Genomic DNA, 12,448 nt, shown 5'->3' with positions numbered 1-12,448 from the left:
CTTTTGATCTTACCACTGCTGAAAGTGGCAAGTCATGTGGACTCTATGACAGGGTGGTGAAGAGCGGACGTACAACGAGATCTGGGTGTCCTAGTGCATCAGTCACTGAAAGGAAGCATGCAGGTACAGCAGGCAGTGAAGAAAGCCAATGGAATCTTGGCCTTCATAACAAGAGGAGTTGAGTATAGGAGCAAAGAGGTCCTTCTACAGTTGTACAGGGCCATAGTGAGACCGCACCTGGAGTACTGTGTGCAGTTTTGGTCTCCAAATATGAGGAAGGATATTCTTGCTATTGAGGGCGTGCAGCGTAGGTTTACTAGGTTAATTCCTGGAATGGCGGGACTGTCATATGTTGAAAGACTGGAGCGACTAGGCTTGTATACCCTGGAATTTAGAAGGATGAGAGGGAATCTTATCGAAACATATAAGATTATTAAGGGGTTGGACACGTTAGAGGCAGGAAACATGTTCCCAATGTTGGGGGAGTCCAGAACAAGGGGCCACAGTTTAAGAATAAGGGGTAGGCCATTTAGAACTGAGATGAGGAAAAACTTTTTCAGTCAGAGAGTTGTGAATCTGTGGAATTCTCTGCCTCACAAGGCAGTGGAGGCAAATTCTCTGAATGCATTCAAGAGAGAGCTAGATAGAGCTCTTAAGGATAGCGGAGTCAGGGGGTATGGGGAGAAGGCAGGAACGGGGTACTGATTGAGAATAATCAGCCGTGATCACATTAAATGGCGGTGCTGGCTCGAAGGGCCAAATGGCCTCCTCCTGCACCTATTGTCTTTTATCTATTGTCTATTTGGCACGCTTGTCTTCATTGATAAGGGGATTTGAGAACAAAGGGTGGCACATCATGATGCAGCTGCAAGCCGTTGGTGAGACCACACTTGGAGTATTGTGTGCAGTTCTGGTCACCCCGCTGGAGGGAGGATGTCATTAATTTGGAACGGGCGCAAAAAGGATTCACCAGGATGTTACCTGGACTTGAGAGACAGGGAGATGCTGGATAGTTGAGACTTTTTTCGTTGGAGTACAGGAGGTTGAAGAAAGACCCTGTCAAGATGTACACGATCATAAGTGGCATGGATCACGTGAACTCAGTCTTTTTTCCAGAGTACAGGGTTCTAAAATTAGAGGCTATATGCTTAAGGTGAGAGGGGGGAGATTTAAGAGAGACCTCGGGGACAGCTTTTGCCACTCAGAGGGCAGTCTGTAACTGGAATGAGGAACCTACAGAAACGATACGATTCCAATTTAAAAAAAACATTTGACAGATATATGGGTAGGAGTTTAGAGGGATATGAGCCGAGTGCACGCAAATGGGACTATCACAGAATGCATACTTGGTCAGCATGGACAGGTTGGGCTGAAGGACCTGTTTCTATGCTATATAGCTATTCCATATAACCCCTCTAAATGATCATCGTGCAGAGAAACCTATATTTCAGAAGGAAGGAATTTACACCGAGCAAAAGGGCCAATCTAGAAAATTGATGATCCCAAAAATCTTGAACAGATGATTTTATTAGAAACAGAATATTTACAAGTTTATATTTACATTCTAATAACACAATACGTATTTAACTCATTATTTGAATGATGCATAGTCAGCACAAAAAACTGCTATTATAATTACACTGGAGTGAATTTGATACTTAAAATATGTATAATTATCCCCCCCCCCAGACCATTAAATTTTTTGTATTGGTGTAAATTGATATTCAGTCACATTTTAAGAAAGTTCATTTTAAATTAAAATATTTTTGCTAAACAAAATCATGGTTTGTAATATATTAACGTAACAATCAGTTTGTCAAAGGTACTGACCATATTTGATATGTAACACTTTGGATATAAGGCACAATAGAACTGTTTTCTAGTTTTTATTCCATTTTTCCTTGATTGCAGTACTTAGTGTTGAAGTAGTTTCATGGTAGCACTTATTTTACAATAATTATTTATCAAGTATTAAACAGCAATCCACAACACTAAATGACATCAAATAATTGTACAAACCAATTTCATCCAACACACTGCTAAAATTAAATTCAATAAGCAGCCAATTAGTAATAGAAATCATTTTCACTCAATGTACAATTACATTTGTGGATGAACTAAAATTAAAGGCTTCTCATTTTGAGGTATTGATTAACTGCCATCTGATGATGTTGATAAAAACACAACCAAGCAAGGTTAAAGAAAAGATACCGGGCACAATTTTATTTGTATCTGCTCGACTGACATTCCTCCTGATATAACAATTGATCCCAATGTACATAGACCCAATGAAACCAGAATGAAGCATATATTAATTTGAAAAATGTAATTCTTCTATTTTAAATTTACATTTGAACAATTAATATGAAAATTGAGTTCAGACCTAACAATTCCAGTAATATACAATATGCCAGAACACAATACTGTAGCTAGGCTGTTGCATCAGGTTGAGTGTTTACATTCCATTATAAGCTGGGCCACCACCTCCTTCAGGCACCACCCAGTTGATATTTTGGCTGGGGTCCTTAATATCACACGTCTTGCAGTGAACACAATTCTGAGCATTAATCTGCAATCTCATTCCGTTACCACTTTCCAAAGGAACATACTCATAAACACCTATGAGTGGGGAAAGAAATGATTCATGTAGTAAAGTATACACAGGAACAAAAATATGAAAGATAAATAGTAAAACTTATAGGCACCAAATCGCAGAGAAATCTCCAAAACTGACTGAACTGATCAGTAGAAGCAATTGGGAAGATAAAAGATGTTGATGAGATTCACTCATGGAATCCCACATGCATTCCTTTCTATTGCTGAGAATGGGTACACACAAAAATCAAATACAAATCAATTGTCAGTCTTCAAGAACACAGATGAATAGGTCAGAGAGAAGCGATTTTGATTAATGGTCAACGTGCAGACATAGTTTTAAAGCAACTGAAGGAGAAATTTATGAAAACTATTCTCTAGTGCATAGATTGTTCCAATTGGAAAATGGATGTTGATTTGACCATCTTCCATTCAGATGCCCTATTCAATAGGGTCTCTGTGGAGCTGTGTTCTGGCACAGTTTCTTCTCTCCTGTCAGGAAGTCAGCAGGTTTCTGGAAATGGCGAGCTGTTAGTAAGGCCCTAGAATCAGAGGAGGGCGCTCCATGTCTCTACCTGGTTTAAGGGGTCTGGGGCACGGATATGTTGGAGAATACACACGCAGGGGCACAGTCAACTGGAATATTTGAACGCAAATGACTGAAAATGTTATTTTTAAGGTGGAAATTAAAGTCGTGGAAATATTCAGCATGAAAATAGGACTTGCATCTATAGCTAGTGGGCATTCATCGGTATTAATCCCATCTTTCAGTGCTTGGCCGGTTGGTAGCCTTCTGTGCCGAGCAAGGCAAATGCTCGTTTTATTGCTGTCAGACACTCTGCTTGCAGCACAATCACAAGCAGAGCATTCCAGTTACTCACCACACTCTGGGTGAAAACGTTTGCACACAGATCCCTATACTTAGCGATATGAAAACATTTAATGAATTTATTTGAATATTGTTTCATATATTTCAACTCCACGGACATCAAATACTTAATTGGTTGAAGCAGCATCATTTTAAACAGTCTTAGGTCAAGTTTTAGAACTAACTGAGCAACCTCTGAAATGGAATACAGATTCACAGCCTTTTAACACGATAGAACAATTAATTGCATTTTACTGAAGTAAATGCAGGAGGAGGAGAGTGACGATATTGTAGAGGAGACAGTACAGAACCAAATATCATGGCAGTTTGAGATTTTGAATAAGTCTTTAAAAGCTGAAAATACCAGGCTGCTTTCAGTGAAAGTGAAAGCTGGTTCTCTAATGTTTATTTGGGATGGTAACCTGCCTGTTAACCTGGTCTGAGTCAATATGTGATTCAATAGGCTGATGAGATTATTTACCAATTTCACAACTTGCTGTAAATAGATCTTTAAACAATCAGAAAATAAGTTTATTTGTCTGTACATGGGCAGAAATTGAAAGACGGACGGGCATGGCCACCACCACAGCTGGGAGCTTTTGTAAACAATTAGGGGCAGCAGCGGTAGAGTTGCTGCCTTACTGCGCTAACAGCTTTTCCCTGCGACTCGTGGGTTTTCTCCGAGATCTTCGGTTTCCTCCCACACTCCAAAGACGTATAGGTTTGCAGGTTAATTGGCTTGGTATAAGTGTAACTTGTCCCTAGTGTGTGTAGAATGGTGCTAGTGTGTGGGGGTCACTGGTCAGTGCGGACTCGATGGGCCGAAGGGCCTGTTTCCACGCTGTATCTCTAAACTACACTAAAATATGTCAATATTAAATGGTTGCTCCAAATGACAAATTGCAATTAAAAAAAGTACTTCTGCTATAACTCCAAGGTAAGCACTCAACTAAGAAAACCAAGCCCAAAGCCAAAGTATAATCTAACTATCTAACTGAATGCACCAGCTTATACAAAGGACAATAAATAACTCCGCATGCAAAAGACAGCTACCTCCATGTTAACTAGCTCTTTAAAAAAACTGATCATATAGATACAAATATATCATTGGGGTTAGCAAGTGGGCACTTCCCTTCACTGATGTTTCATTGAGTTAGACCCATGATACCTCGAGAAAGCTCAACAGTTGGTTTTGGCGTCCCAGAACAACCCCCCTCAATACTTGCTCACCACCTATGCTACCAGTATCTACTAAATAAAGGAAGCTGCAGCCAATTAGCTCACTCTAACAAACGCTAAATACCTGCATCTTATTTTCCCATTAACCCTAGGCCATCATTAAACTTGTAACACCACAAATATCACCTTTGCATAAGACGGGGATACACTTACACAGACCACAATTACAAAGAAATACACATACTGCATGTCATACGTTTTCTTTCTGTCCCCAACTGATACTGTTTTTTCTCCACCAAATTCACCTAGTGCCTTGCTCTGCTGCCTCTGACATCTGCTGACACAAACTCAGTCCACAAATTCCTAGCTCTCCAAATAGCGGCATGGTCGATCTCGCTATGAAACCTCTACAACCCGCCTCTATCGAACGTACTCTTACTCTCCATCCTCGCTGCACAACTTCTGCTGCCAAGTCTACATATCCAAGCTCTTTCCTTTCATAAGCCTCATCCACTAAGTTCTCACAAGGCACCGCCAGTTCTATAAATGTACCATCCGCTGACCAACTGACCAGAACACTGTATCAGGCCTCAAACTAGTACTAATTATTTCCTACGGAACAACAAGCTTTCCACCCAAATCTAGCTGCATCTCCCAACTGTTGGCTCCCCGTCACTGGCCTGACTCACACCTGTCCAAAAACTTTCCTCTACCTCTCTCTCCCTCACGGACAAAATGAATCGCTGCACTCTCAGTCCTGATGCCGACTGAATTTCACCTGTGCTCTCCTCCTCTCAATTGTTGCAGTTATGCACTTCAAGATCTGGTTATGCCGCCAAGTATACCAACCCTGAGAAAGACTAGCCCGACATCCTGACAAAATATGCCTCAACATTGCCATCTCTGAACACAAGGGACTCGCTGGGTCCCCACCTACCCATTTGTTTGAGGTTTTGCGGTGATGGCAGCACATCATAAATAGCCCTTATAAAGAAACTTACATGACCCGCCTCCATACACCACAGATCCCTCCAGCTAAACCACCTCTTTTCTACACTTTCCCAGTTCATCCACTGTCCCTGCTTATCCTGAACTACTGGCTTTATACATCTCGCTGCTTCCTCCTAACAACATACCTGCTCTACAACCAAGCTCCTCCTCTCTGTTGGACCTGCCTTACTCCACACTGGTTTCCCTGTGCTGAGCCCTAAGCCTTAATTATGGTGTGGATTACTTTTCCTCTTTATTGGTTGTATTATTATTTTATGCTTAAATCATTCTAATAGAGGTGTGTTTTATCTGGAGGCTAACTATTATATTTCCTTTTATCAATGGAACAATTCCTCGTCATATCAACCCTTTCACAACCTCAGGTTATTCAAAAGATCTTGAAGAACCAATGAAATATTATTTGTGGCGTAGTCAAGGCAGGAAACAGAGGGTTTCAGATTGCACCTGAACTGGAACCAGTTTGGGAGGTTTGCAAATGCTGATAAGAGAGGACATTGGGATTGGTTTATTATTGTCATGTTTCAAGGTCAGTTTATTGTCACATGTACCAAATAAGGTACAGTAAAAAACTTTGCTTTGCGTGCTGTCCAGGCAAATCAAAATGACCATGAGTATCATCAAATTATACTTCAGTACACCAGGTAATACAGAAATGAAATAGTGTTGCAGTTACTGAGAAAGTGCAGATTTAAAAAAAGCAAACTGCGCAATGTGGTAGATTGGACAATTGGGAAACATCCTGAACATGAGAGGTCCGTTTAGGGGTCTGATAGCAGCAGGAAAGAAGGGGTGTGATGGGAGGAAAATTGCAAAGGGAAGGTGCTACAGTTAAATACAGAAGGAAAACAAAGTTTGTCCAGTACAGATTGCAATTGCAACCATTTTAACGCAAGATGCCATTGGGCAGATGTAATGAGAGTATTGCTCAGTGCATAAGAGAATGATATTGTTGCTATCACAGAGAAAAAGGGGCAGGATTGGTAACTCAATGTTCCAGGGGAGAGAATTAGAAGGGGAAAGAAGTGGAAGGGGAGGTGGCATTCTAATACTGTTTCAGGAGATCATCGCTGCAGCAATGAAGGAGGATCTCAAAGAAAGCTCTTCCTGTGGAGCCATAATTATAGAGCTTAGAAATAAAAGAGTGATTAATCTGCTGGAGATTTACTAACAGTCATCAAAAGACACAGAGGCAGCAATGTGGGCAAGCACTATGATAGGGTTTGAATATAAAGTAGCATGGGATTTCGACTTGTTTATATCATTAAGTGGAATCACCTCAGTATGAAAGCCTTAGAAGGGGTGTAATTTTTTTTAAAGTGCAATCATGAGAGCTTTATGAGCCAGGTTCAGCCATGACCGAGGGGGCCTAAGAATATGAGCGATAGACCTGGTAATAGGGAATGCAGCCATACAAAAGTATGGAAAGGACACAAAATGCTGGAGTAACTCAGCGGGTCACGCAGCATTTCTGGAGAAAAGGAATAGGTGACAGTTCGGGTCGAGACCCTTCTTCATAGATTTATTTTTAGATTTAGAGATGCAGCACGGAAACAGGCCCTTCGGCCCACCGAGTCCGCACCGACCCCAGCAATCCTCGTACACTTGCACTATCCTACACACTAGGAACAAATTACAATTTTTACCGAAGCCATTTAACCTACAAATCTGTATGTCTTTGGAATGTTGGAGGAAATCGAAGTACCCAGAGAAAACCCACGCGGTCGCAGGGAGAACGTACAAACTCCATACAGACAGCGCCCATTTGTCCTCATTCTTCAGGAAACGGGGCTTCCCCCCTCCCATTATAGATGAGGCTCTCACTAGGGCATCCTCTATATCCCACAGCTCCGCTCTTGCTCCCCATCCCCCCATTCGTAACAAGGACAGAATCCCCCTTGTCCTCACCTTCCACCCCATCAGCCAGCGTATCCAACAAATCATCCTCCGACATTTCCGTCACCTCCAACGGGACCCCACTACCTGTCACATCTTCCCATCTCCTCCCCTTTCTGCATTCCGCAGAGACCGTTCCCTCCGTAACTCCCTGGTCCACTCGTCCCTACCCAAACTACCCCCTCCCCGGGCACTTTCCCATGCAACCGCAGGAGATGCAACACCTGTCCCTTTACCTCCCCTCTCAACTCCATCCAGTAACCCAAACAGTCTTTCCAGGTGAGACAGAGGTTCACCTGCACATCCTCCAACCTCATCTATTGCATCCGCTGCTCTAGATGTCAATTTCTCTACATCGGCGAGACCAAACGCAGGCTCAGCGATCGTTTCGCTCAATACCTTCGCTCAGTCCAATTAAACCAATCTGATCTCCCAGTGGCTGAGCACTTCAACTCTCCCTCCCACTCCCAGTCTGACCTTCCTGTCATGGGCCTCCTCCAGTGCCATAGTGAGGCCCACCGGAAATTGGAAGAACAGCACCTCATATTTCGCTTGGGCAGCTTGCAGCCCAATGGTATGAACATTGATTTCTCCAACTTTAGATAGTTCCTCTGTCTCTCTCTTTTTCCCCCCTCCCCTTCCCAGTTCTCCCACTGTCTTCCTGTCTCCACCTATATCCTTTTTTTGTCCCGTCCCCCTGACATCAGTCTGAAGAAGGGTCTCGACCTGAAACATCACCCATTCCTTCTCTCCTAGATGCTGCCTGACCTGCTGAGTTACTCCAGCATTTTGTGATACCTTCAATTTGTGCCAGCATCTGCAGTTATTTTCCTACACCCATTGTCAGGATCGAACCCGGGTCTCCAGCGCTGTAAGGCAGCAACTCTACCGCTGCACCACCCCTATGCTAGGCACCTTGATTGGCATGGATGAGTAGCGAAAGGCTCATTCCCATGTTGGAGAAACGTGAGGTTATCCACCTTGGCAGCAAGAACAGGAAGGCAGATTCTTATTTGAATGGTGTCAGATTAGGAAAAGGGGAGGTGCAATGAAACCTGGGTGTGCTTGTACATCAGTCACTGAAAGTAAGCATGCAGGTACAGCAGGCAGTGAAGAAAGCTAATGGGATGTTGGCCTTCATTGTGAGAGGATTTGAGTTGAGGAGCAAGGAAGTCCTACTACAGTTGTACAGGGCCCTGGTAAGACCACACCTGGAGTATTGTATGCAATTATGGTCTCCTAATTTGAGGAAGAACATTATTGCTATTGAGGGAGTGCAGCATAGGTTCACCAGGTTAATTCCCGGGATGGCGGGACTGACTTATGATGAAAGAATGGGTCGACTGGGCTTGTATTCACTGGAATTTAGAAGGACGAGAAGGGATCTGTTAGAAACAGATAACATTCTTAAAGGTTTGGAGAGGCTAGATGCAGGAAAAATGTTCCCTATGTTGGGGAAAGTCCAGAACCAGGGGTCACAGTGCAAGAATAAGGGGTAGGCCATTTGGGACTGAGATGAGGAAAACCTTTTTCACCCAGAGTTGTGAATCTGTGGAATTCTCTGCCACAGAAGGCAGTGGAGGCCAATTCACTGGATGTTTTCAAGAGAGAGTTAGATTTAGCTCTTAGCACTAAAGGAATCAAGAGATATCGGGCAAAGGCTGGAACGGGAGACTGATTATCGATGATCAGCCATCATCATATTGAATGGTGGTGCTGGCTCAAAGGGCCGAATGGCCTACTCCTGCACTTATTTTTCTATGTTGTTGAACGCTAATGATTTATCAGGAATTGCCATGAAGATATTAACCAAATAAAAATGAATTGCATAAACTGTTCAAAAGTGATGAGATCACCAAAGACCACAAGATTGCATGTGTTCATTTTAGCTTGACAACTTCAGCATCTCTATTCCGCCCTTCATTCCCAAAAAGGTAGGACAAATGTACTTTAAAATATTAAGTGAACATAACTGCAAAAAAAATCTACAATAGTTTGTTTTTCAATGCATGTCAACAATATGAAATATAATTACTCCAAGTCATTGAGATTATGTTGCAAGGATTTACGCCACAACCTCATGTCTGAAGGGATGATGACAAAATATATTAGTTAATAATACCTGCCGGACAGAATCTTTGCTCTGGTCCATCGAACTCAGCCAAGTTCCTCATTACCGGTACACTGTCATCCAGTAGTGTTAAATGTACTGGCTGATCATCTGCGTGATTGGTTCCACTAAGGGCCACAGAGGACAGAAGGTCAAAGCTGATATTTCCATCTGGCTTGGGGTATTCAATTGGCGTGCAGTCCTTGGCTGGCTTTAATTGAGAAAAATCTGCACCTGCAATTTGACAGAAATGATTTTATTCAAACCACTGCAACATCAGCCGCTTGTCCCATTGTGAGTCAAAACTCTGGAATAATGAAGCACGATCAGCTGTTCATCTGTTGAAGTATTTTCTTGGAATTTAATTCCTTGCTCAGAATGGGCTAGAATCAGTGCAAATTTATAAGTATCTACTGGCTAAATAAAGGCCTGGATTTTTGGAGCAACTAAGATGGTTTGCTGGAGACACAAGACTGCAGATGCTTGAATCTTGAGCAAAACACAAAGTGCTGAAGTAATTCAGCGAGTCATGTTCCTAAATTATAGGAGCAGGATTAGACCATTCAGCCCATCAAGTCTACTCTGCCATCCAAACATGGCTGATCTATCTTTCCCTCTCAACCCCATTCTCCTGTCTGCCCCTCATAACCCCTGACCAATCAAGAATCTGTCAAACTCCATCTTAAAAGTATCCATTGACAACCTTACAAATTCACCACCCTTGGACGAAAGAAATTCATCATCTCCGTTCTAAAGGTACATCCTTTTATTCTAAGGGTATGGCCTCTGGTCCCAGAGACAGTCAATATCCGTGCAGGAAATGAATAGGTGATGTTTCATACCCAAGAAGACAGTTTGCATCTGTGGAGTTGGAGAAAAACTGAGTTACCCTTACAGGTTGATGATCCTACATCAGAACTGGTCAATCTTTATGTAATTTAAAAACTTGGTTATCTAAAATTGGTGAACTCTATTTTGAGTCTCGAGTGTCGTACTGTGCTTGGATTGGAGATAGTCATGGATAGATGCAGCACAAAACTAGGCCCTTTGATCGAAGTCCACTATCAACAATTTTTTTAAATTCTCTCCACATTCTCATCAATTGCCACAGACTCTACAACTCATCTACAAAAAAAGAGGCATTTTACAGTGACCAATTAACCCACTAATCTCCATGCACTTGGTAAGTGTGAGGAAGTTAGTGCACCCAGAAAAAGCCTCTGCTGTCAAAGAGAAAACAAGTAAACTCCATGCAAGGTCAGGGTTGAACATGGGACTCTGGTGCAGCAAAGCAGCAGGTCCTCTAGCTCTATCATTATGTTACCCTAGCCAAATGTGTCATTAATTGTCTAGCTTGTATTATATTTGGTTGCAAAAGACAATTGCTTGCATTTCGATTCTCACACCTCTCTTCCTACCCAGAAGCAGGGGAGAATACCTCATTGTCCTTCCCTTTTGCCACATTAGTGGTCACACCCTCCATAATATCTGCTGCCTTCAACAAGACACTGCCATCAGGCACATCTATCCTGCCTTTTCCCCCATTCTGAACGTTTTTTCCCCAAGATCATTTATGTTCACTAATCTTTCCCCTGGCACCTTCCCGTGCAACCACAGGAGATACAACATCTGACTTTTTATGTCTTCCCTTCCTAATATCCAGGAATTCAAACTTCCTTTCTAAGTGAAGACAAAATTTATGTTTACAATGTGGTATCCTCTACACTGGCAGTCAATCGCAGATTAGGGGAACGTTTTGCTGTATAACTGTTCAGTTTGCAAAAGTAACCCCGTACTTCCAGGTGCCTGTCTCTTTAATACCCAAGTTCGCTCGGTCTTTGGCATTTTACATGTTCCAAAAGTCCCATTGTAATCACGAGGAACAAACTCTCATCTTCTGACCACGCTCATTACAGTCCTCAGGAGAGCTTTAGATCCACAGTTACAGATAACCAGTTTGTGCAAGAACTGGCCCATTTTGATGAAGTGTCGTTAACTTGCAATGTTACTACTGTACAAAGGACGCCCAACCTGATGGGCATTTCCAGCATTCCCTTTCATTTGGCATTACCAGCAACTGCAGTGCTCTATATATCATAGTTCCAGCACTGTTTTCTCTCTGCTGTCCTCTTTCCACCCCCTCTATTTACACCGCATCCAGTAGATCAGCAGAGATGAACAAATAAGACTATCCTCTCACTGTCAGCACCAGCACAATGTGCATCATTTAATCTCTGTCTCTACCCGATCACAAACCTCCCTTCATTCTCTCCGTTCCTCCCCCTTCTCTGCTACTTACAGCCTTAGTTTACTAAATGTTCTCACTTTGATAGAAGGACATGTATCCAAAGGATTAAGCGTATCTCTTTACAATTCTTGGCTGATTAACTGAACTTTCCAATGGTTTGTCTGAGCTATCAAGGCTCATTTTCAGTTACTGATGTTAGAGCAATTGTACATGAACCAAAATTGTCATTTATTTTAAAGAAAACCCCAAATAAAAACTACACGTGCTGGATCCCTGAAGTAAAAATGCCGGGCATGTCGGGCAGCATCTATGGAAAGAGAAACAGTTAACATTTTTTCTGGTATTAATTTTCTAGATGTATTAACCACTACCTTTTTAAAAAAAAAATCATGGTTTCTGCTTGAAGTGTGTCCAACTCATGGGGTCTTTATCCTGAAGAGATAAAATGACATTTCCCAAGTTAAATGTCACACTTCCCTTTCATCTTCACCATTTCTACTCAAATATCCCTATTGGTTATTTCACAATTTCTAACTCAGCGCTA

The 12,448-nt window shown here is 42.2% G+C and overlaps 1 protein-coding gene across 1 annotated transcript in view; it reads right to left on the bottom strand.

Moving 5' to 3' along the window:
* Nucleotides 1-1,509: 1,509 nt before the first annotated feature.
* Nucleotides 1,510-12,448, bottom strand: part of etfdh (electron transfer flavoprotein dehydrogenase) — a 36,067-nt gene continuing 25,128 nt past the window's right edge. The window contains exons 12-13 of the mRNA XM_078412670.1: nucleotides 9,669-9,890; nucleotides 1,510-2,619 (exon numbers count right to left, since the gene is read on the bottom strand). Coding sequence (XP_078268796.1) covers nucleotides 2,456-2,619; nucleotides 9,669-9,890 — 386 coding nt within the window. The 3' untranslated portion in view covers nucleotides 1,510-2,455. The remainder of the gene's footprint in view (nucleotides 2,620-9,668; nucleotides 9,891-12,448) is intronic.

Source organism: Rhinoraja longicauda, chromosome 1, assembly GCF_053455715.1.
Source record: "Rhinoraja longicauda isolate Sanriku21f chromosome 1, sRhiLon1.1, whole genome shotgun sequence".
NCBI lineage: Eukaryota > Metazoa > Chordata > Chondrichthyes > Rajiformes > Arhynchobatidae > Rhinoraja > Rhinoraja longicauda.
The sequence above is the reverse complement of the archived record's forward strand: the minus strand, read 5'-3'. Positions and strand labels throughout refer to the sequence as shown.